The sequence below is a fragment of the Leptodactylus fuscus genome, chromosome 3 (assembly GCF_031893055.1).
Source record: "Leptodactylus fuscus isolate aLepFus1 chromosome 3, aLepFus1.hap2, whole genome shotgun sequence".
In the NCBI taxonomy this organism is placed as follows: Eukaryota; Metazoa; Chordata; class Amphibia; order Anura; family Leptodactylidae; genus Leptodactylus; species Leptodactylus fuscus.
Genome location: NC_134267.1, coordinates 169,267,421 through 169,294,709, shown reverse-complemented (window position 1 = coordinate 169,294,709; position 27,289 = coordinate 169,267,421). Strand labels below are relative to the sequence as shown.

General features: G+C 38.9%; 1 protein-coding gene across 2 annotated transcripts in view; it reads left to right on the top strand.

The window, feature by feature from the left end:
* SCHIP1 (schwannomin interacting protein 1) overlaps window positions 1–27,289 on the top strand; it is a 326,728-nt gene that overhangs the window by 222,866 nt on the left and 76,573 nt on the right. The window contains exon 1 of one of the 2 annotated variants that reach the window (XM_075268732.1): window positions 6,078–6,417. The exons of the other annotated variant lie outside the window; for it this stretch is intronic. Within the exon in view, the coding sequence (XP_075124833.1) occupies window positions 6,412–6,417 (6 nt within the window). The 5' untranslated portion in view covers window positions 6,078–6,411. Of the gene's footprint in view, window positions 1–6,077; window positions 6,418–27,289 lie in introns of those variants that run through there. 2 annotated transcript variants of the gene reach the window in all.

Here is a 27,289-nt window from a genome sequence, read left to right as displayed (position 1 = left end):
CCATGGCTATGCCAGAACAGGTCCCCGCTTTTTTAGCTGCATTTCATTATGTATGGCCTCAGCTTTAAAGAGGTTGTCTGGTTAAAATAAATATTTTTAAAATAGGCCTGGGGAGGTGAAAAAATGTAAAAGAAAAAATCATACTCACTTGTCCTTGGTTCTCCGGTGTTCTTCCAGTGTGGTCCGGTCTCTTCTCAAAGTTAAACTGCTCACCGGCTGTGACATCTCGGATCCCTTCTGCTGAAGCTGCTGATTGGCCTCAGTGGTCACGTGACCACTGGTGCCAATCAGCGGTCTTAGGAAGAGACCCGGGGCTCATCGGTCTCACATAGGGGTAACTTCTGCCAGAAGACAACAATGGACTGGCAGGACCAGGCAGCACTGGGAGGCAACAGAGCACTAGGGGAATTTTTTTTCCACCTTCCCCAGCCTATTTATAATTTAACATTTTTTCCTGGACAACCCCTTTAAGGTTTGTAGGACAAAATATGTAAAAAGTGGGGAAACCATTCAACTTGAAGAAACTATTTTCTTGATGTTAGTAGTGTCTCTGTGTTTGCAACAAAGAAGAAATGAAAACAAATCTTGTTAGACAATGAATATATTCTGTGTGATGGATAACTAGCTTGTCTTATTGAATTTCCCTAAACTTTATATAAAACAATTTCTGCGCTACTTATGTAAAGTAGTTCACATAGTAGTTTAGTTTATGTTTATTTCTTTGATTATTTCTTTGATTGCCTTTGATACAAGTGATTACGGAGTCTTTTCTTGCATCAGTTATGCGTTACACATTTGCAATGACTGGTATAGCGTCTACATTCTCTTTTAATATTAATATAGCATCCCTGTTTATCTTTCACTAATTAAAAGTGCTGAAATGAATAGCCGCATACTGAGAAGTAACTTCTAGACATCATTTTTCACTAAGCCTTGGTTCACATCTGTCAGCAGGTTTTCCTCTGAGGTATAGTCAACACTGTCATCCAAAATGATCAGGTAGATGCCAAGAAAAGGGAATGCTCTCTCTTTTTTTTTTTAAAGCAAGCCAATGAGTTACAGTGTAAACAAAGCCGAATCAGCATTTTTGAAAGGTGACTTGATGAGCTAGACTGACAAATAGACAAAAAGAAAATCCCCCCCACCCCACCCCCGTCTAGGTCAGCGCTGACACAATCTGCTCGCACTCTTGGATTTTTCAGCTTGCGCCTCTGGGGATTCGGCTGCCCCAGATTGCTTTGATAAGTAATCTATACCTTTCTAGAATAAAAATAGACTTTACAGAATTGTCCTGTTATCTCAGACCCAGGACATTTTCATTCTGTTCCTTGGCTTTTTTATTTCATCAGTCATTTTATCATCCTACAGATTTTTTTTTACACTCAGTCTTTTTCTTTAAATATAAAAGTTGTAACTTGTTTTCCTAAGAGTTTGATTTTTCATGCCTTGTATGGTACAAATAAAGAAAAAAAGTTCCAATTTATGGCATACGCCATGGTGGTTTTGAGCAAAATTGTGACTCCTTCCCTTTTGTGCTTCACTCACCATTTTGGTAAAAGTAAATAGAGATGTGTGATCAAGGCAGCAAAAACAGAGATACCTCAGCCCAACAGATTGTCTATAACTGACAATAATGTGAATTAAAGGGGAAATTTTATTTTTGCCACATAAATTAACCGAGATGCACCACAATTATTAAGAGCCTGGAACCTTTTACTAATTCTAGTGTCCAGGTATAATGGACACCGTGAATAGGTCATTGGTATCCGATCAGTTGGGACCCCACATTGATCAGCTGATTCCGCTGATAGAAGATATATACTGCTTTCCCATATACCAGAAGCAGCTCTTCTCCTATTCAAGTGAATGGGAGCAGAGCTGTAGTTCTGCAATTCCCTGTTGTTACCTCTACAGTGTACAGAGGCATAAGCTGTTTACAGTGTAGGGAGCCATATACTGTAGTGGCGCCGCTGAGGAACTGCAGATCTGCTATGCAAATCTTTTACAATTACAGATCCTACTCCTGTATATCTTGCAGCCCAGCTCACCACAGGAAATAAAGTGGTCTGTTTAGGTACTGGACGGCAAACAGATATCATCCATGCGCTGTCTGTGACATTTTTTCTTCATAGACCCTACGATGCACTAATATGGCACCTTGTCTTACCTAAACCCCAATGTCTAAGTTTCAAGTCACAAAGTGAAAGAAATCAGGAGGATTCTACAGGATTTCTAAAACACCGATACTTCAGGAACAGGTCGAAAACTCTGCAGATTGATGACAACTTTAGGCAAGTTTATCTGTGATCATTTATCTTATCTATGTTAGACACTGTGATTTCCAAAACTATTGTGGTTTCGGAAATCCGAGCATGTCAATTATACCTACAGAAATGTCAGTGGTTTCCCTATAGGTGAAATTGAAGCAAAAAAGCACTGCGGGAAGAACCATGATGTGTTTCTGCTGTGGTTTTTCTCTCAGTGCTTTTTCCTTGCGGCCCACTACGTTGAGTGTTAGCTTTAGTATCCATTTAAAACCTAATGTTTTAGAACAAACATGATTAAATGTGTCCATAAAAAACAATAGTCACTTATGGAAAAGAGTGCAAATAACAAAGTGGGTAACTTACACAATGTAAGGGACAAATGGCACACACATCAAGAACCCTACAATTTCTGGCACAAATTAAGCAGACACAAATCATCTCTTTCTTACTGATGAGACAAATATGTGGCACATGACAGGAATTTATGGCACCCGTAGTAAATTGGTCAAAATTTACACAATTTTAAACTTGGTCCACTTTGCGCAAGAAAATCTGCTCCTTATTCATACTTTTCTTTCTCATAAATTTCTAAACCAGGGGGCCCATTTTACAAAAGTGTGGAGTATAAATTTTGGCACAAATGTAGACAGAAACATTTCAGACTTGAACTGATCAATATGTCACAATATGTTAGTATTCAAATGCATACAAATCACTTTGCCAACAATACGTATAGCGCTTTTATGTGTTCAAGGTGGTGCCATAAGGCCTTATGCTTTACGCTTTGATAAGGAGTGGAAGCAGTAGAACTTTAATGGGTTTGAGTGGCAAGTCCATTCTGTCAGTACCACTACTCTGTTACTGAATAGATGGTACTTCTTGGCTCAAACTGTCCTGGGGAAAAGCCTAATGCACTGCTTATATAGAGTCATTGATAGGCAAACATCAATCCCCATGCTTACATGCCAGTGTCAGATCTCCACTGGTTATTTCTGTTCGTCTGCTCTGTCATAGGAGCAGAACAATTTATAGAATGAAGTGCCACAACCCTGACGTGATAGATAACAACTGCCTCAAATAGATCTCTTTGACTGTAATATGGTTCCTGGGGATTCCATCCAGAATTTCACCAGAAAAAATAGTGAAGCATCTTTTTTATGTAATCTGTGAAGAGGCTCCTAATGCAGATATAAACACCCTTAATAGCAGTTTATCAGATCTCATACGTCTGCCAAACCCCTGCTATGTAGGAGCCTTTTAGTTGAGGAGAAACATACCTTACCTGAATAAGTTATACAGAGATAATGATCATTTTATGTATATGCAAATCAGTCTGTAAGTGCTCCAGGAGCGGAACCAATGTGCCAAATATGCCTATGGACAGATGCACCAACTCTTCTATGGAATTGCCACCCAACACCACTCTTTTAGCTATGGGTGATATTTTCAACCTGTGCCTGCCTCACCAATCAGACCCACCCCTGATGCACTTGTAGGCTCAGTCCATTATATAATTTATATTTGTCACTATGCACAATGACAGATCCAAAGCTATATTCCTATGATCAAAATGAGTCACAGTAGGTTTTAAGGAATTTTTTCAGGACTATAATATTGACGGTCTATCCCTAGGTTGGGGATCCTATTACTGATAGTCTCATTGATCAGCTGCTAGAAGGAACTGTGGTGCTATGGTAAGTGACACATCCCTTTTATCCTTTTCCAGACATGGCACCATACATACTGTAGTGGCTGCACCTGGTATTGCAACTCTCTGCAGCTCAGTCTATGCAAGTGAATGGTCTAAAATAGCTATAGCCAGAGATGTAACTTGAAACTCCTGGGCTCCAATTCAAAGTCTGTGTTTGGGTCTTTACCTATCGTGTTCCGTTTAGAACATCATATTTTATGTGGCCATCGGGGTCTGGTAGTGACTGCTACCTCTACTGCACTCCCTACACTCCTGGCTATTTTCATTGCTTCCTTTTAAGCATGCAGCAGTGAATATAGGCCACTAGAGAAAATGCTGTTTTACTAAATGTGGATTTTCTATGTTGATGATGTAACCATTTTTGTTTTTATAAGGGATGCCTCTGGTTTTGTTTGCATGAAGGGAATAAAAAGATCATTGGAAGGAGTTTTTATTAGCTTTGGATTACAAATAGCTATTTACATAGAAATCTCCTAGAAAGGGATGCAGTTGTTATTTCTATACAAATTCAACTGCCTGAATCCTTAAAGAGGACCTTTCACCACTTTTGGGCACAGGCAGTTCTATATACTGCCAGAAAGCTGACAGTGCGCTGAATTCAGCGCACTGTCGGCTTTCCCGATCTGTGCCCGGTGTGAAGAGCTTACGGCCTGGTACCGTAGCTCTTCTATGGTCAGAAGGGCGTTTCTGACCATTAGCCAGGAACGTCCTTCTGCCTCGCGGCGCCAATCGCGCTGTGCTGTGGAGCGGGGAGGAACGCCCCCTCCCTCTGCTCACACAGCTTGTCCATAGACGAGCATTATCAGGAGAGGGAGGGGGCGTTCCTCCCCGCTCCACAGCACAGCGCGATTGGCGTCGCGAGGCAGAAGGACGTTCCTGGCTAATGGTCAGAAACGCCCTTCTAACTGTAAAGCGCTACGGTACCGGGACCGATAGTGCTTTACACCGGGCACAGATCGGGAAAGCCGACAGTGCGCTGAATTCAGCGCACTGTCAGCTTTCTGGCAGTATATAACACTGCCTGTGTCCGGATATGGTGAAAGGTCCTCTTTAAAAGCTTTCTAGAAGCGTTCTGCAGTCTCCACTATGAAGTATAACACAGTATTAAAATGTCCAATGTTCGTCTGAAGAAACATTCTAACTCCGGAAGACAATGGCCTCATTAAGTTCCTACTAAATGTCCTAGCCTTTCATTTTATTGGAGGATATTTTGAGGCTGATTTAGCCAAGTATCGGACAAGTCAAGCTTGTATTAAATGAAGCAGCAGGGAACAAAATAGCCTTAGCTTTCCATTCACTATCCATCCAGGGAAATGATTGGCTCTTCTACTGTATTTTGAGGGAGGAAAAAAAGTATAGAACAGGGTTACTAGAATTTCATTACGTTGCTATGGCAATGGTTTGATTCTATTTCAGTTATAGAGTGGACATCACAAGTCTTTGTCAATGATGTCATCAATCAAATTTTCTGACATCGAAGAAGAAATACTTAAGCCGTTTAACCCTTAAGTACTATCACGGTGTCTGTCGTCACACCACTATCATACACATATCACTATGATAGACGCTATGATAGTACTTAAGGGTTAACCTATAGAGAGGAAACGGTTCATGGTATACAAGTAAAATTTATTTTCATATAGAGTTTACTCTTTTATATCATACTGAAATTACCTGCAGGAATAACATATGACACAGATAGATAGATAAATAGATATGAGATAGGTATGAGCTAACTATATAGATTGATATGAGACCGATGATTATAGATAGATAGATAGATAGATAGATAGATAGATAGATAGATAGAGAGATACAACATGTTTAAAAAAAATGAAAACCAAGGAAAAGAGTTATTTCTGTATGTAGCACAGCAAACTAGAGAAACCTTAATATCTGAACAAAGAAAGCAGATTAAAAAAAAAAAAAGCAAGTCACAACCTATTAATGATTAACACCATGTCCTGGGTCTAGCAGAACTGAACTCATGAATAATTCATACCAGAAACACATTTCCCCCTGCAAGGTTGATGAATGAAATAGGGAAGGCTTTTGGAACGATCAGCTCTCGCTCTTGCAGCCTAGCTCAGAAATCGTCATGAAATTGGAGGGTTAAGACAAGTTCAGGAGACCCCAGGCACAGTCTAGTCGTTTTCTGGGGAGGGGGGAATTATATTGAAATTGGTTGCAGCTACATTTTGCTCGCTTAGTCGCTGGCAGCTGCTGCAAAGAGTTAAGGCGTGAATGTTTGAAGTGAATTAAAGTCTATTTTTGAACTGAGCATTCAAGTCCAGGAGGAATGGTCTCTGAAGGGAAAGGGAAGCAATGAACAATATGACAGACAGTTGGTGCAGAACATGCCTCTCAAACACCGCTATCTGCCAATGATTGGAATTTTCCTGTAAAATGACTTGAAAGGGAGACACATAGAAGATGAATGTAAGTACAAATGGATTCCTTTATTATTTCTCTTTCCATAAGATTGCAGCAGAAGGTTCCTTGTGTACCGTCCCCATGAATCTCCTACTGTATGTTCTGATTAGGTTCAGCTATTAGACACATACTTTGCAACCTATAGCCTAGCTTCCTAGCATTGCTTCCTGCGGTGAGTTAGAATATTTAACCTTTACTTTGTACTTGCACAGTGTAGCTGCAAAAGCAATGACAAATATTCTCTTGAAAGCCTTGAAATGTCATCTGTCTTTTGTTTTTTTTTCACAAATTCACCTTTCCATGCCACAATGCAGCTTCTATCTTGATAATATAAAAGCAGGCAGGTATGTCTAGGTGTGATATCTTGTAGACATATCATATTCATTTTATGTACAGCAGGAGACAAGTCATAACTCAGTAAAGGTCACCATGATCTCCAGTGTTGCAATTCCTGCACTAGTACTTCTACTGACTACATAAATCATATAGTCATATAGAGACATAGTCAATGTGCTATATCAATGTACTGTACATGATATTTAGCCACTGCTTGGAAATTCTTGCTATAGCCTCCAGTTTATTCCAAGTTCATATGTATCTTGAAAGTAAATACAGTTCAGTTAAGTATCTTCTATAGTATCTTGTATACATTATTATTTTACACAAAAGTCATTATTTTTCTCATCCATCCAAGATGACTGTGGTTTGATATCAATACTAATTTGTTTGCAAGGCACAGTCTGACTGTGGGATGAGATGGGAAGATGCTAAATATAACCCAGGATTCCTCAATAGATGTGCACACCTCAAAGGTCAGAACATGAGCAAGTGAAAAACAACTCGGAATTAGTCTAGAAGCAGCAGATAATTGGAAATAGCAAATCTCTGCTCCATTGCTGCTCTAGGAGAACACTTGAATATATTCTCCATGAAATCCAACATAATACAGCAGCATCATTGACAATGATACAACCGCATAAAAGAATTCTAATAACTATCCAGTCCTCCAGTCTTCGTCACTTCACATTATTTAATGAATTGATAAATCTGCATCATATACAGGTTATGCTTTTTTATTTGAGGATCTTGCAGTGGTTACTGACTGTTATCCAAAGGAATAAAATATGCAGACAGTATAGAGAGCTAAGAAAAGAGCTGGCAATTACAATGTTAATAAGCAGGTTGGGTTTTAATTCATAGAAAGTCTTGGTCGCTTGTAGTCTATTCGTCTAAATCCAAGTCTAATACATTGTCAACCACCAATAATATTTTAGCAAATACTCCCTCAGTTTTGCCATTCACTCAGTGTGCGCTGTAATGATACAAATTTCTGGGAGAGAGACCCAGAGAGAAGATCCAGATTTCAGCTTGCTACATAATTAGAAACATCAAGATGCTATATATAGGAATAACTTACTTTTTTTCATCATGTAGATGAGTTTTTCACATTCTATAATTGTAATTGCAATATACAACAGTCCAGTCCATTACATATTACACAGTGATAGAGATTGCTAGTACTGCAATAAATAAAGTCTTATTTCCATTACATACACTTCACAAGGCAATTGCAGGAATAATGGCTAGCTTCCAAAAAGTTTCAGAAAACACCAAGTAGAATGCCATATTGTATCCTTCTTGCTAAATTGTGAAAGAAAGACAGCAGAAGGGCTCATGAATGTGACAGTTTGGCTAATATGCAATAATACCATCTATGTGATACATTGTGATTGCAAGCTTTTGACAGTCATTCTTTTCCATCTGTTCCAGATACTAAAAGATATGTGGTGTAAAATGTCTACATATCTATATATCAGCAGAGGTGTTGAGAGTAGATTTAGTACATCACTGAGAGATAGAAATGGGTATTGAAGATGCAGTCCAGCAAAAACAGCTTTTTCAATCATTGCATCCTCATCTCATTTTCTATCATACTCTGCACTTTATGTACATTGCCGTGCAAAAGTTTTAGGTAGTCATAGGAAAATGCTGCAAAGGAAGAATCCTTTCAAAAATGGAAGAGTAATCATTTATTTTTGTCAGTTACTAGAATTAAGTGAACGAACAAAAGAGAAGTCTAAATCACATGGATATTTGGTATGTCCAGCTTTCAAAACAGCATAAATTCTTCTGGGGACACTTGCACACCATTTTTGAAGGAACTCAGCAGGGGGGTTGCTCCAAATATCTTGGAGAACTAAACACAGATCATATGTAGATTATAGGCTTGCTCAAATTCTGTCTCGAAGACTCTTCCAATACTCCTACTCCAAAGGGTGGACACACCAAATGTTGATGTGAATTAGACTTCTTTTATTTTTTTCAGTACAGTATATTGCATTCATTTCCCTGAACTGCAGCCTTCTTCCTGGTATGGTAATCTTGATTTTTAGATTTCTCTTCTTCTGTTCTGCTCTGGACAGCATGACCATCTCTGCTGCTGGGGAACATATATGTAAATATAATTTGTATTCTATATTGTTCCCTAGTAATTTAAGAGACTATAAGTATACAGTTAGAAATGCTGCGCTATCATTCTCTTCATTATAACTGTATGGCAAAAGCTGTCTAATTGTCAGCAGCGACTGTGTTAGGAGTATGTGTCCCTGTGTAGAACCTGTATGGAACAGTTTATGCAATTTCTTCATATGGGAAGTAAAACTATTTGACAGAACAGAAAGCCATGAAATTCCCGAAAGGTTAGAATGAGACCACATGACACAAATAAAGATACAGTTACCATGAATTTTCAGATACAAAGCAATAGCTAAATAAAGCAATACTAGTTGAATTATGTATGTTGAGGGAATAGGTATAAGGGAATATCGTCACTCCATAGGGAGAGACCACCATATAGGTGTGTGGAGTCTTATTAAGCCATGAGCGCTCCACTGCAAAGGAACATGGGAAGAATATGCAAATCTGACTTCCATGATGTAATTAGGATGCCAGTGCCTCAAGTATGCACACCAATAGAGGGCGCTGACTGAGAATGTGCAAGTCTGTCTTCCATGATGTAATTAGGAAGGCAGAGCCTAAGTCAAGATATCCAATAGAGGACGCTCCCTTTAACATCATGCCGACCTTCTCAGAGGCCTTTGCTCTATAGGCTTGTTTGACTGAGACTCTGTCTTCCTAATTACATCATAGAAGACAGACTTGCACATTCTCAGTGAGCGTCCTCTATTGGTGTGCATACTTGAGGCACTGGCATCCTAATTACATCATGGAAGTCAGATTGGGATAGGTATATTAAAGAAGAAAATATCTAGGTCTCTTGCTTTTAGTAAGGCTCTGTTCACATCTGCATTAGTTATTTCTGTTGTAATGCTCCATCATAGGAATGAAAATAAGGAAAGTACTTGGCATACTACTGGATGTTGCACTATTTTGGCTACCATTTTTTATAGAATCGGTGACATAGTCTTAACACAGACAAAAGTGGAATATCAGCTCAGCATCTTGAAACTGCAGCTATGGCAGAGTCTAAAGTCAAGTTCTTGTTCTGATATTTTCCCCTGACTGTACTTAAAAACTCTTTGGTTGAAAAAATGCTCACTTACAAGAAATGCAGCAAAGTATGTCTTCAGAACATAGTACAGTACATAGCGGGAGCCCTGCCTATTTATATTATATGTTCATAAAATATTCACTGATCAGTATGGGAGACATTTATTTAGTAATGCCATAGGAATTATTGATTTACAGATTTGCCAAAAATGATTGGTATACATCTATACAAATAATTGGTTGCAAAATAAATTTGGTCTCATATAACTTTTTTTTGGCTACACCTCTTTCTCTTGACCCTTTCCAAAACTATTGAGGTAGACATAAGAGATGCCACAACTGCATACAAAATTATTGATGCAATTACCAATATATTATATATTTTGCTTGGCAAATCTCCCCAATAGAATAACCTCTATTAGTCAGAAGTGAATTAGGTAATCTATAGAATGTATACATATTAAAGCAATAAAAAACACAATTAACACCATTCAGAAACTGAAGATTAATATAGGTAATTATCCAGATTTATGTGCTAAGAAAGACTAGCTTCCAATCGATATTATGATAAACTGGTGGCAACGAAGTTTAGCGCACTTCCAAAAGGTTTAGTGTAACTACCATTACAATTAGCAATTGATTGGGTCTGTGCAATGTAGAAATCCTAATTAAGCATTATTTTGGATTTCTCATTTAGCTATTTTAGCTATCAGAGCATCTACGCGATCAGGCGCTCTGTGGAAAATCAATTGATACAGCAAAGCTTAATGGTTTATGTCTATTGATTAAACCCACATTACCTCAAAAGATATAGGCAGCAGAGTATATACTATAGACAGATAACTGCACCTCAGATATATTATTTACTAGGCAATTTCATTTGCTGACAAAAGTTATGTAAAAAAACAAACAAAAAAACAAACACCTGTCTTACAACTTCATCAACTGTCTTCTATTAATGGAACCTTACTGTCATCTATCAATATATATTCTTCTAGGTATCTTGGTAGCCTATATTAGTTTATTATCTGGTTACACAAAAGCTGATTAAATTAAAAGTCAGAGAATGGGAAGTTTCAGTCAAGTAATTAGATTTGTATTTATTTTTCTAACTTCTATATATGCAACATATGTTGCAGTACACAATTCCTAATGTAACTTACTCAATGAGGTTCAGCACAGAGGAAACATCTCAGTGTTATAAAGGGCCACTGTACCATAAGGAAAATGGTGCATCTGCACTGGGCCCTATGGTAGTGGGGTCCTCCTCTGCCAATCCAGATTATTATTATTGTTATTTATTTATAGAGTTTCATTAATACATGGTGCTTTATATTTGAGATCAAGTGGGACAGTCCACATATACAGTCCTATGAAAAAGTTTGGGCACCCCTATTAATCTTAATCATTTTTAGTTCTAAATATATTGGTGTTTGCAGCAGCCATTTCAGTTTGATATATCTAATAACTGATGGACACAGTAATATTTCAGGATTGAAATGAGGTTTATTGTACTAACAGAAAATGTGCAGTATGCATTAAACTAAAATTTGACCGGTTCAAAAGTATGGGCACCTCAACAGAAAAGTGACATTAATATTTAGTAGCTCCTCCTTTTGCCTCTGGTCGCTACCTGTAGCTTTTAATCAGTTCCTGGATCCTGGATGAAGGTATTTTGGACCATTCCTCTTTACAAAACAATTCAAGTTCAGTTAAGTTTGATGGTCGCCGAGCATGGACAGCCCGCTCTCAAATCATCCCACAGATGTTCAATGATATTCAGGTCTGGGGACTGGGTTGGCCATTCCAGAACATTGTAATTGTTCCTCTGCATGAATGCCTGAGTCGATTTGGAGCGGTGTTTTGGATCATTGTCTTGCTGAAATATCCATCCCCGGCGTAACTTCAACTTCGTCACTGATTCTTGAACATTATTCTCAAGAATCTGCTGATACTGAGTGGAATCCATGCGACCCACAACTTTAACAAGATTCCCGGTGCCGACATTGGCCACACAGCCCCAAAGCATGATGGAACCTCCACCAAATTTTACAGTGGGTAGCAAATGTTTTTCTTGGACGCCTTTTTGTATGACCAAACAACTCAATCTTTGTTTCATCAGTCCACAGTACCTTCTTCCAAAATGAAGCTGGCTTGTCCAAATGTGCTTTTGCATACCTCAGGCGACTCTGTTTGTGGCATGCTTGCAGAAACGGCTTCTTTCTCATCACTCTCCCATACAGCTTCTCCTTGTGCAAAGTGCGCTGTATTGTTGACTGATGCACAGTGACACTATCTGCAGCAAGATGATGCTGCAGCTCTTTGGAGGTGGTCTGTGGATTGTCCTTGACTGTTCTCACCATTCTTCTTCTCTGCCTTTCTGATATTTTTCTTGGCCTGCCACTTCTGGGCTTAACAAGAACTGTCCTTGTGGTCTTCCATTTCCTTACTATGTTCCTCACAGTGGAAACTGACAGGTTAAATCTCTGAGACAACTTTTTGTATCCTTCCGCTGAACAACTATGTTGAACAATCTTTGTTTTCAGATCATTTGAGAGTTGTTTTGAGTAGCCCATGAAGCCACTCTTCAGAGAAGATTCAAATAGGAGAACAACTTGCAATTGGCCACCTTAAATACCTTTTCTCATGATTGGATACACCTGGCTATGAGGTTCAAAGCTCAGTGAGGTTAAAAAAAACTATTTTGTGCTTCAGTCAGTAAAAAGTAGTTAGGAGCATTCAAATCAATAAAATGATAAGGGTACCAAAATTTTTGCACCAGTCAAATTTTGGTTTAATGCATATTGCACATTTTCTGTTAGTACAATAAACCTCATTTCAATCCTGAAGTATTACTGTGTCCATCAGTTATTAGATATATCAAACTGAAATGGCTGTTGCAAACACCAAAATATTTAGAATTAAAAATAATTAAGATTAATAGGGGTGCCCAAACTTTTTCTTGGACTGTAGCTATTTCAACTTTATCTGCATCCTTAGGATGAAGATAAAGTTGACTACAATGGTGGACTACAGAGCTATAAACTTAAATTATGGGGCGGGGCACTTATTCAACCTTTTAACAGGCCCCACTAATGTGTTAAAACAGCCCTGGTGATACATCAACTGACAACCGCATCATCACTACTATGTCCATAAATGGATATCACAGTCTATACTGAGAGTAACAGCTACACAATTGTAAGGGCCCTTTTAGGGTTCCTTCACATGGTTAAAACGGAAGAGGAATTGGAGGTGGACGTCCTAGAACAATGGTAGGCATATTGAGAGAGGAATTTGGTGATAATTTTGAGTCTGAATCCACGTGAGGTCAGGGAACCCCAATCTGTGAAAATGCAGTGTTTTGGCTTACCTGAAAAGTAGATGAGATTCTGGATAATCCCATCCACACAGTGGAGAAAAATCCATAGTGGAAATGCTGAGATTTCAAAAACACTTAAGTTTTTGTAAATCACAACATGTAAATTATACCTATGTAAATGTTGGCGTTTTCCGTATAGGTATAATAGAAACAGAACATCTGCAGAGGAAAACTTTACGTCTACACCCAGACTCTGTCTATAAAATGATCACTGATGATGTTACTGTCCATGACAATGCACTGAGTAGCTTGAACATCTCTTCATAATCGTATCAGTCAAGCACGTCGCTAGCAGAGTTTACTTTTGATTGATAAATACATGGATTTCTGAGAAATTTTAGAAAGTAAAAGGTGCTTTTTCCACAGCATATATAAGATATATTGACTGGAAATCCTTTGAAAATCTCTTAATAAGATTTGAATTACTTTAATTGAAGAAAAAAAGCTTCAGTACAAAAACTCTCAGTATAACCCTGGGGATTGCACAACCTAAACATGATAGATCAGCACATATGCTTTGATCTATATTGAGGTCCCAGAAAACCCCTGCAATGTCTTTTGAGGACTTCCATTTGTATACAGTACATGCTATAGTCCTGTTGACTATATGTCTGTGTGTTGAGGAATCACCTGATTGCCATATTCATGAGTCATAATAAAAGCAGCAAAAACCACTAAGGTATCAGAGAAATGCCCATATGTCAGTTCACTTGTGGGAGTAATGTGGTAAAATGGGCATTATATTTATATGAAATTGATCTCCACAGAATAGATGGATTTACTTGGAATAACATATTCTGAGACAATAATCTATTGATAGCGGCTTTCTGTACCCTTCCCCTAGGAATTTATTTTTCATTTAGTATATATCCTCTATTTATAGTATACAGAATACATACTTGTTTGGTGGGAGTCTGACTGGGTCCCCCCCCCCCATTGCCAATTCACCCTGACCACAGCCAGGCTGAATGTAGGTGTTGCCACTTGGTGGATGGTGCAATGGGAGTGTAGGAGATAGCCAAGTGCTGTACTTTGGTACAACAAGTAGCACCCTTACATACAACCTGGCTGCGGAAAGCCTGAATTTGTAACAGTGGAAAGAGAAGAACTCCCCATTATCAGCAGTCAGACTCTCCTCTATCTTCTGGAGAAATAATACAAACTTTCCATAAAATATAAAAGTATTCTGCAGGAAATTCAAGCTACTCCCTGAAATTGAACATTTGTTGTACATGGTGTGGCCTCATTGAATGGGAACCTCCATTGCTTAATCTTAGATAATAAGAAAAAAATGTGTCCTGGTCATGTGACAAACACACAGCTGCACCGCTTGTTACAAGATACACCTCTGGAAACTGTACTGTAGTCAGTCGTGCGCCAGTGTGATCATCATATGAACAGGACAGATTTTTAGCTCCTAGTACTAAATAAGGAAGGTTTACATCTACTGGGGGGAATTCCTTAAGATCACAATGTGAGCTAGTCTTAATATTGTGAGGACTGGGTGAAGATGCACCAGAGTTATTAATAAGTTCTGGCTTCTTAATAATTCTGGTCCATTGCTTGAGGTTCTATGTACGAGAATTGAAATCTATGGCTGTCATGGACTGGTGCAGACGTCAGGTATAACTCACACCAGGTTATAGAGTAAGTAAAATATAGTAAAGTGGTGTAAAATGAGGCATATTTTTGAGCCTGACAGTGCAAGACTTGTGGAGGAGAAAACTGGTATGGTAACTTTAATACATTTCCCACAATAACTACAAGCAGAAATCTTAACAATGATAAAAGATTACCCTTTATATAAAGCCCCTTAAAAAACGAAGAAACATGTTCTCTGCAGGAGCCTATTCCTATATGAATGCTTAAAGTGAACCTGTCAAGTGATTTCAGTTGCCCTGATACAAGGGAGATAGGATGAGCTCTAAGATATACAGCTTAAATGATTTTGGAGCAGGATTTATGAGTAAAAAGAAGCATAAATCCTGGCAGGACTCCAAGAAGAAACAACGAGAATGCTGCTGCCCTGTCTACAAGGCTGATTGACAGCCTTCTCTATACGTACATAAGGAGAAGGGAAAGCCGTCATTCAGCCTAACACCTTAGATAAGTCTCTTAAAAGAGATACATTTCTTTTCTACAGGGGCACTCTCGTTTCTGAATAATATCTCTAGAATGTGTAAATATGAACAGTCATTTCTAGAGATGAGCGAACAGTAAAATGTTCGATATTCGATATTCGTTTCGAATAGCCGTTCAATATTCGACCATTCGAACGAATATCGAACCCCATTATAGTCTATGGGGAAAAATGCTTCGTTTCAGGGGATCCCACCATTCGACTCAGGAGAGTCACCAAGTCCACTATGACACACCAGGAAATGATGCCAACACCCTGGAAAGCAACTGGGACAGCAGGGGAAGCATGCCTGGGGGCATCTAACACGCCCAAGTCACTGTATTATGTCTGGATCCCTGTCAGCTTGCGATATGCGCGAGCTGACTTTTTCCCATCGGATGCTTCCGTTGTCGTAGTTCCTGTCCACCTCCCCTGCGCAGTTATTGGTGCAAAAAATGCGCCAGGGAAGGTGGGAGGGGATACGAATTTTTACTGCGTTTGCCTCGTGGTATTCGATTATAATCGAATACCTTGAATGGCCTGATATTCGATCGAATATGTATTCGATCGAACGGTGTTCGCTCATCTCTAGTCATTTCCTTAGATACAGAGCATGTCTCTTACCCTGCATGCAGTAGTTGCAATATATTGCTCTCAGTTATTCCAGTCATTGCTAATGTGATTTTTTTCTGATTACTTTATGACCAACTTATAAAGTTATAATTTTGCTTCATATACCTTTATGATAAAGTCATCAAGATCCTTAATTTTACTTTTCTCAAGGCATTACTCATAATGTTTGCAACCTGCTTCTGTTGACTCAGCAGTTGAACTCATGCTCAGCAGCACAGAATACATAGAGTATTTAAAGTCCAGCTGTCCATGTTATTTTAGGAGTAGCAGATTGTATAGCGGAAGCCTCATACTGCCTCCAGAAATGTCTAAATATAAGCAACAAAACTAGCTAAAGCTGCTTTGTAGAGCAAACTCATTTCTAAACAGACTTTAACTGATACCAAGACATCCTCTGGGGATCTTATGTTTTGCAGATCTATGTTATACTATGTACAGTATCTGTCAGTGCCCCAACATGTACGGTAATGGCCCTCATGCTTAGTGGTATGTTGACCCAAAGTGCCCCCACATGTAATATAATAGTGCCCTACAGAACCCCCATATGTGATATAATGGTCCTACACAGCAGCCCAATATGTAATATAATAGCCCTCCATAATGTCCCATATGTAATATAATGTCACAGTGCCCCCAGATTTAATAATGACACCCAACATGTAAGGTAGTGGCCCCATACAGTGCCCCCACTTGCAAGACAAAGCCCTCCACAGAGCCCACACAAATAATATATTGGGCCTCCATAATTCCCCCACATGTAATGTAATGGCCCTCCACAGTGTCTCTACATGTAAGATAATGACTCCCACAGAGCACTGTATTATTCTCTCTGACAAAACTATGTTGTACCCCTGTGGGCTCTGTACTGCAATGGTAGAGGTCACCATGTGGAACCACAACCACAGGAGTAGGGACCCCACAATACAGAGGTTGCCATGAAGTGGGCGGTGTGGGCTTATATCCCTTGATCAAATCTATACTATACTAAATTTCATTTTAATTTTTCCAGATTTTACTGAGAAGCATGGATCAATATCAATATGTATAATAATTATAATTAAAAAAATGTTTCCTAATATGTTGGTTTATTTAGGTATAGTTGGCCACAGCACTGTATTATTCCCCCTGAAAGAACAATGTCTATTTCATTAAACGTGATAATTTTCTTGGCTGATGTGACATTGATGGATAGCTCCTTTAGTGCTATATATCGTGCAGGGACTAAAAATAAAAAAACTGTTTATTTTCACACTCTAAACCTGTTATTTCACACTCTCACTCGCATGTAAATGTTGAATATAATGTTCATTGCTATAAAATAGTATTTTCATTTGCAATTCCTTGACACCGCTATTAAAGGAACTTGTAAAATTTGGTAGAAATTACTATGAAATGAAAGGGTTGGAGAAAACGGCAGAAAATCTAAAGAGCAATTTTGTGTCTGAAGATAAATAGCAAACACATACTCACAAGCCCCGGTTGTAAGGATGTCATGACCTTATAAGAAATGAGAATGGCAGAAAGTGACATGTTCTGTTGTTAGTCATTTGTAGAGATTGAATTTTAAGATGCCTAAAAGATACAGAAGACTCCAGAGAGATCATGGCCACCGTTCCATTATTAGATTTTGTGTGCAGCTTCTTGCTAAAACCTACTATAGAATACAAGTGTAACACCATGTTTACTACCATTGTGATACATATCCCTTAACCACTGTCCAAAGCAAGAAACATACATTCCATGGGGATGGCTCTGCTTCTATTGCAAGACCTTCTTCTCTATAAGCACACCTCATATGTACATTTGTATAAGTGCAATATATGGATATTAGTAGATTGTGAAGATGCCTGGTGCACCAGCGGACACTGGCTGATGTAGATATTGTATGTAGTTACTAGTAAAGAGGTTGTTAGAAAAAAGTTCTTCAGTGGTTTAAAATGTAAATTCATTAACTTATTAATACACTATTAATATTTTACAGTTTTATTTCAAGTCATGTGGCCTGGGAACACGGGTGACTGAGAGCTTCCTTCCCCTCTACCAGCATGCACGCAAGGGGATGGCTGTCTGGCTAATTAACTAAGGCTGGATTCACACTTGCATTGGAGTCTCTGTAGGAGACTGCTGCAGAATCTGCTTAAAATCAGCAGAGAGAAAAATCCACTTGTAACCACTTTTTAAGCGGAAAGGGTCTCCGTCTTTCAGGTCCCCATGTGGAAACCTGTACCAGGGCCCCCAACTATAATGTATCACTTATAATAATGGTATCCTCATGTTGAGAAGAGACACTTTGAGAGACCACTAAAGAATCCCTTGCACCCCCTTAAGTTACACCCTTGGCCCCAGCCCTAGCAGCATTGTCGTGTCTAGATGTGTTGGCTGGGAGTTCTACAAACAGCCAAACAGATTACACTATACTGTGTCTGTAACTCCTACCTAAAAGTGAATGGTGGTTACAGACAAAAGTGTAGCACTGTGAGTTTTGCTGTTTTCGACGCTCCTAAGTAATGGAAACAGGATAGCTTACTGTGCTGTGCCACGCTGTTTGTTTTGCTCACATTTACTTCTATGGGAGTTACAGAAACAGTATAGCGCAGTTTTTCTATCACTCTCAGCTTGGTGTTTAAGACATCCAGATGCAATACACGCTTACCCACTGAGACATATATAAGTAATGGCAATAAAAATGAGCCACTTTATAAATACATTACATTATTTATCTTGTATTGATCCTTGGATAATACCAGTATTATACTCAAAAGCTGCATCAACAATTCCTCTGGCTTCAGTACTAAAATCTTCCATAATCCCTGTTTACTAAGTAATTTGCGCTACATTCTGGGACGTGTAGTCTTTACACCAGGTGCTGACAATAAAATTGATGTAAGAAGAATTAAATGTTCTTCTGAATTATAGTAGCTTGACTAAACTGTTAAACTGGCTGTACAAATGATGACTGTCTGCTAAATCCATTGGTCAAGCATCCAATGTGTATGGGGCCTCCCAACCCTCACCACGACAGCAGATGTCAGAAGAAATAAGGGACAAGCAGTTGGAGATCCTTCTGTTCCTGGGGAGTTAATTCACTGCCAGAGCTCACGGCCTATGGCTCATTCCTGTCTTCTCATTCAGTTCAATATTCTACTACATTAAACATGTATGTTTATGGGCAGATGGGGTGGGATAGTTCTTCGGTAAACACTTTTTCAGCTGACCATTAGGGGTGTATGAGGTTTGGGAACTGATACCATCGGCTGTGAATGCAGCTCTGGACCATATATGTCAACTCTTCAGGATCTTCATCATCAAAATGGGCCTGGCATGCAAAAGGGGTCATGGCTTAGCCCTGAAAATTTTCGGAGCACACTTTTCACACTGTTCTCCCAGATGGCTACCAGCTAATGTTGGCAAGTAGGCCTTGAATGTTCTATATGTATACAGCATGTAAAACATTTTTGAATCTAAGTCCTCAATTTAAATGTTTAGTTGAAAAAATAATTTGCAAACGCAAGCCCTTCATTTTACAGATATTTCACTCAGTGATAATTCACATGTAATGAGGGCTGATGATACAGCTCCGATCAGATATAGAGGAAGGATGAAAACATGTATATGAAGGCAGGCCTCAGGAACTTACTGGATCAAAACAAACACATTATCCTTTGCCAGCTTCTCTTGGTTCTCAGTTTAATTCCTCTGGAATAAATCACAGAGGATTAGCCAGCTGCTCTGTAGGAGAGTGAAATGCATTGCTGAGCTAACATTCCATTCATACCCCTCTTCCTTACCCTTTAACTTGTGGGTAAGTCAGCATTCTGTAGCCGCCTTTACTGGAAGTCAATTATTAAGCAAATATATAATATTATATACATCCTACAGTATTCAAGGGACAATGAGGGCATCAGAAATCTGCTAAAACCAAGAATAATCTCAGTACATGTAATGGAATATGATTTAAATAAATCCATGGCACATGGTCTGAATACAGAGGGCATTAATGAAAATACAGGAAACAAACAATTTACTATTGGAAAATGTAACAAACAATGCATTTATTATACATACAAAAATATAGGGGTTTTTTTTTTTTTTTTTAATAGATTATCTATCTCTTGTGATTGCATGAATATGGAGCTCAGGGACATGAAAGATAAAATCCAACTCTATTAAGATATGTTCAAACATCCATCTGATAGGAATCATATTCCTAGCCATCCATTTCTCTAGCACATTATCCAGTCTCACCGTACAGCAGGAGATGATATGGTCAGGTCAGAGCTGACATGTTTGCACTAGATATGTATAGTCAAGCGTCATTAAATTCCATTTGCTGAACATAATCAGTTATGTGCTATATTCTGATAACCTGAGGATTGCCGATCATGTCTGCATTATGCATATTACGCTGGCTAATCCCAGCCATGCATGAATCCAGAATATGTGAAAGAGATAAACATGTAATTGCATTAGAGATACTGATCTATGTCTGTGCTGACCTCCTGCAAATGGCATCACCCTCATAATAAAATAGCAGAAATATGCATGCAGGGGTTACATCTATAGTTAGACCCCTTGTGAAGAGGTAAATATATTTCTTCCACTACCGCAAGGTTTTGGATTACCCATGTTAACAGCACCAGCCAGAAACTCTTTAGAATAGTTTAATCGTATTACCAGGATATAAAGACCTCCATAAACAAGAGAAAAACTGATTCTCTTAGTTGTATCCATACCTCCCAACTTTCAAAACAAGAGACAAAATGTGTCACTGCAAATGTAGCCCCACCTACTTCTATTTTGACTCTGCCCATTCTCATCAATTTCTCTTTGTGCCCCCACACCCTATAGTCACCCTAACATGATATGTCCCCACATCATATTTCCCTCTTATTGCCCCCACAGTATAAATGTCCCCCTCCAGCTGGACTCAGCCCTCATAGTTTAATGTTTAGTTTACAGTCTCCAGCTGCCCCCGCAATATTATGTCCCCACCCAACCGCCATCACAGTTTACAGTCCCCCTCCAGCTGCTCTCACACTATTATGTCCCTATCCTGGTAACAACTAAATATTAAAAAAGCACCGTATTACACACATTTCCTTGCTCCCCTTCTGCTCTATATATTCCTGGATGTTTCAGGATGCTGAGTGATGTCATCACATCACGCCTACAGCTCCCGAAGCATAGAGGAGTGAAGCAGATCTATCCCTGGTCCACCACTGCATTCATCTCATCTGTGTCCGGAGTGTTGAGGCTCGGACACACCTCCAACCAACTGGGACAGCGGATTAAAAATATTACCAAGGCACTCCAATATTGTGCAAACATGTAAACATATTTTATTAGTGATCTAGTTATCTTGGTTTGCAGAATACCTGCTGATGAAAGTCCTTAGGGACCTAAATGTTTGGGACTTGTAACCTTGTTATGTTATATCTTTACTAACCTAGAAATAACACTGCTAAATTTTCCATAAAATGTTTTTTGGATAACTAATAAAATATGCTTACATGTTTGCATACTATTGGAGTGACTTGGTAATATTTTTTATTCATCAGTGGAGCAGTCTCTTTCCAATTAGCACCTGACCCATCCCTGGGTAAAGGCTTATTTTTGAGGAGTACATATCTTAATTTTATTATTTGGAGTGGGACTGTGGGACAGGACCCGGAACCTGGGAATGAACTGCTCAATCTGGGCCGGTTGGGAGGCATGGGGTATCTTATGTCTATGGGGGCCTCCATACATCTTTGTTCCCCATGAGATAAGCAGAAAAGTATCTAGCAGCAACTCATTCTCCTCTTGCCATTAAAAACAAATGCACACCTAGCCAATTATTCAAGCCTATATGAGAGGGTCAGAAACCTTGGACACTCCAGCTGTTGTGAAACTTCCAGCATACTCCAGTCACTTCTATGGGAGTTTTGAAAAAAGAAAAGAAAATGTGTATGCTGGAAGTTGTAGTTGCTGACTTCTGTTAAACGAGGTTGGGGAAAACAGCTGTTGAGTGTTTGGCCAATAGTTTTCTTCTGTCAGGCCCCTTGCCCAAAGTTAAAACAGCCTCTTACCTCTTCCTTATTAAGGTATTCATAAAGGGAGTCTGTCACCAGAACACAATGCAGCAGCCCATTGGAGGGAAACCAGAGGCTGGCAGTAGTAATGTTTAGAATAGGAGCTGTCATGGTATGGTAACTAGTAAACTCAACCAATTCATTCTGCTCACCTCATGAACTGAAGCAGAGCTGAGTGGCCCCAGAGTACTGGATGTGGCTGTAGTCTTCCTCTGGGGACATACTAATGGTCTTCATCTTCAACTCTCCTGATGTAGATTTTAGTGCCCATGATGGTATTTGCAGGTAAAGGATTCAAGAGACACAAGGTTGAAGCTGAAACAGTTCACAATTTTACTGGTAACCAGTGCAAACAGCAACCAACAGTTACTACAGAAAATGGAGGCGCACATCTTACAGTCCAATTTGTATGTGGAATTGTAAATTGATACTAAGCTATCACCATTTTTGTCAATATACAAATGAGCTCTTTGGAGCTACAAGACTGTTGCCTTTATGAGGCAGGAGATGTTTCTCGGAGTACCTGTTCACATCTGGGTTCGGGTTTCCGATCAGGGAATACACTTGGGGACCCTCAGAATGGAAGCCTATATGCATTAAAAAGTGGTTACCTTAGAAACCACATGGACCTCATAGACTATAACGGGGTGCAAGCGGTTTCCGCACGAATAATGCAGAGAGAAAAGTGCTGCTTGCAGGACTTTTCTCTCCACATGCTTCATGGGGATATCGAGCAAAAACCAGATAGACCTCATTATAGTTTATGGGGTCCATTTGGTTTCTAAGATAACCGCTTTTTAATGCGTATAGGATTCCATTCAGAGGTCCCCAAGTGTACACCCCGATCGGAAACCTGAACGCAGATGTGAATGGGGCTTAAGACTCAGTGTTGACATTGTAGGGTGTTTATAGTCATAGGTCAAAGCTGTGATGAAAAGCAGCCAAACAGCAAGATCTGTAGGACATTACTATAAGAAAAACCTTCCATATTGCTGCTAACTTACATATAATTTTTTATGGCCATGAACTATGGCTTATGGTTTTAAATATGGCAATACTGATTATTGATGATGCACATACTGATATTTTAGCTTTCTCTAGCTACATAATTACATATTCTAGGGACACTGATATAACTTATATTTTAAGCACATTTAGGAAAGATGATGCTACAATTGCTGAATTGGTTTATATATAGCTTTCCAGGCTATGAAAAACCTCTCCGTTCTCTGTTTAACAGGCACCTTTACAGGGAAAGACTCTAGAGCCAAGTCAGTCTAGGATAAACAAGTTAACGCTTCATTAAGCTGTAATTTTGACTTCACTGAATGGGCTTCATTATAGAGGAGGGGTAGAACTAAAATGTCACCAATGATTAATCGAACAGCAGGCACGTTGGCTTGGTCAACAAGAGACACAATCAAGCTTCATGATGAACACAAGATGTGTTCAGATACTCAATGTTACAGCTCTTAACTACAAATGCACAGAATGCTTCTAGATTTCACCAGCCCGTAGTGTTTACGTGCTGTAACCACAATGTGCCCTTCTCCAGCTAACATATCCTTGTATTTCATATGGCACATTACATATGAGCATTGTTAAGCTTTCTTACAGCTCTGAGATAACGGGTTTGATTCTGACCATGGGACCATCTACATGGAATTTGTTCTTCCAGGCACTTTAGCTTCCTCCCAAAGCATATTGTTAGTTTAATTGGATTCCGATAAAACTGGTCCTGAAGCATCAGTTTGTGTGCCTGCGATAGAGAAATAAAATGGTAATAATACAATAGAGACTCTTCTGTTCCCTGCCAGATGCAAATTGCAACATATATCTAAACTGCCATAAACCACCAAATTAATAAACTAGATATCGATGTAGATATAGATATACAGCTGGAAAAAGTACTTTTACTTTCCCAGAAGTCCTGTTATAGTCATATTGAATAGTTTCTTATTGTTAAATAAAATTAAACATTTGGACAAATGTAACCTAAAACACATAAAAAGTAGTGCTGGAAATCTTATAAACACTGGGTGAATTTGGTGGAACCAGCCAACTATGTAACATATATGGGATTATCCAGCTACTGCAGCAAGTGTTGCAGGAAAGAAGGATTGTGAGAGTTGGAAATGAACATGCTCTATCCTTGTATTCTCAAACAAAATAAGTTGATGTGGCATGTCTCCTTTCTGAGACATGCATGCTTGGCCAAGGGGTTAGAATAGCAATGACTATTTGGCCAACAGCTTAACAATGGCATGACTACTAGAGATGAGTGAGCAGTATTCAATCGAGTAGGTATTCGATCGAATACTACGGTATTCGAAATACTCGTACTCAATCGAATACCACGCAGTAAAAATTCAATTCCAATATCTATGCAGGGGAGGTGGGACAGGAACTAGGACAACGTAGGCATTGGGAAAAAAAACATATACAGTCATTGGCTGGCTAAATCAGTAGCAACGGCAGCAGCAGCAGCAGTGTTGGCATCATTTCCTGGGGTGTCATGGTGGACTTGGTGACTTCAATTGGTTGAATTTTGATTTCCTTGAAATGAGCATTTTTTTCCCATAGACTATAATGGGATTTGATCGAATAGTCAAATATTGAGGTCTAGTCGAATCGAATTTCAAATTTTCAAATATTTGACTACTCGCTCATCTCTAATGACTACCACTATAAATTGCAGTTTGTGACCCTAGTAGCTGCCTTCATATGAAATAATACAAATAAGACCTTATTGGTGAAAAAGAGGAATTTGCTCTTAGCACCACCTTTTGGAAGGTAGCTCCCTATAGATTAATACCTGTTTTAGAAAGAAATCTAAGGGATTAATCTGGAAATAATAGTCAAGCCAATATAACTCCAAAAGGAAGGGGTTCCCATCTACAGACAGCTGTTTTGAGTTTTTTTTTTCTTCTCATCAGTGTAGAGTGAGATACTGGCTGGCTCCGTGAGAGGTCTCAATGTGAGGTCTTATTTCCATATTCCTTACCCAGAATTCTTAGCAGCATATACATGGTCTAATAAGCCCCTGTACCACAGTTTCTACCTAATGAGAGATCATATCCCTCCTGGCATCACAAGTTAATACGGCATGCATATTCTTTTGTTTCCAAAAGTAATCAAAGTCAAATTGACATTAACAAACAAGCAACATACAATAGGTATAAAGATTGTAGTCACACATAGACCTTGTTTTCTGAGAGGTCAAGAGACTCCACATACTATAAGGACAGAGCAGTATTCTAAACCTAGCCATACACATAGGGCAGCTCTATGCTGAATGTTCATTTGGCTGACCGCCATCCCTCTTAACCACTCCATATACATACACACTCAGCTCGACTAAGTCTGTATATGTTGTAAATATGGAGAGAGGAGAGACACATCTGGCAATGGCTTATGTCCACCAAAATAAAAGGTTTGAGCTGTTGAAATCCATGGTGTGTAAATCCATTTTTTATAATCAGGCTAAAGTAGTGAGGAGAAATAATAAGAACTCATGAGACATGTCACATTACGTCTTTGCAATTAATTGGCATTCTCAGATAATCTCTCCTAATCTGATTATTGGGCAGAAGTAACACAAAGGAAAACAGGTCCGGAACAATTAAAGCAGATCAATAATGTAGCCGACTTATCTAGACATCCATGATCATTATCTGCTAACTTGACCTCTTCTCTGGTAAACATGAGTAGACCTAAGTAAGAGGTTTTGAGGAGAATATGTCACCTCTGTTTTTGTTTTACAAATAAATACCAGACAGTAAAAAATACTATAGTTTTCTAATCTGTTTTCACTTTTTATTGTAATTTTTTTATTCTATTTTCTGAACGTTATTATTGTTTCTGCCATCTTGCATGAGCTGCTATTAACAAAACTTTAAGAGATATGCTTCGAAGCAGCCTCATGAACTATAGAAACAATAGTCTGGAGATGTATATTGGTTCTGCAAGAGGGCTTTTTAGGCATGTCGTGTGACCTATGCAGGGGTCATTGTGCAGTGAAGGGGAGCAGATAAGCTGTGACATTAGCTATTGTGAATGGTGGTCCCTATGTTATGTATATACACTGTACAATATCTAACAATACTAAAATTTAGGTATTTACATTAAAGACTGTCACTCAGGCACAAGACACCTGACCTTCAGTCCTTCTTCCTCCTTAAAAGGGCTCTATCATTGGGAAAAGTCATTTTTAACTAATCACATCCTTGCATAGCCTTTAGAAAGGCTATTCCACACATACCTTTTGTATGTAAATTGCCTCAGTGGTTTTTTAATAAGTCTGTTTTTATTCATATGCTAATTAGCTTCCAGCCAGCACAGGAAGTTCTCAGTAGCACTTGTCTTTTCTATTATCTACTATGTGTGTGTGCAAACAGGAAGCAGGAAGTCAGCAGCAGCAGCCTGTGCTGTACACATAGGAAAGAATAGCAGAGGGTGCTCGATGAGACTTCCGGGGTGCACCAAGAGGCTAATTAGGATATGAATAAAAGTGAACTCATTCAAAAACTACTGAGGCAATTAACATACAAAAGGTATGTGTGGAATAGCCTTTCTAAAGGCTATGCAAGGATGTGCTTAGTTAAAAATGACTTTTCCCAATGATAGCGCCTTTTAAATATTTCCACACAGTTCTTGCATTTTTTACAAGTCTATATGAACTGTCAGTACTTTAGACAATGTACTAAAATTGGAAGTGTCTAAAGATGAGTGAACTTTTCAAGATCCGGTTTGGGTACCTCAGTTTAGAATCAAAAGTTCAATTTGGTTCAAACCGATTCTTTTCCTAACAAGAAGTGCAAATACTTAAAAAAAAAAAAAAAAGTTATGACACGCTGAGGACTGCTAGGACTCTAACCTCTTTTTAGTTCTCTAATGGATACACACTAATGTCAAAGTGACTACAACAGCTATGACTATAGCTAAAATCAGATGGCTGCTGGTAACAAGTAGCCTACTTAATAAGGGAGCGTTCACACTACTGTCGGTGTCCGACAGCTAGTGTCCACTGCTAATGTCCATTCAAAATCTTATATGAACTGTATGATTACATCTAGATCAAACAGCACAATACCAAATATCTGTGGTGTGTTGGCTGCAACAGCCTCCTCCGTACGCGAGCTGTGTAGGTGGGCTGGGACAGCT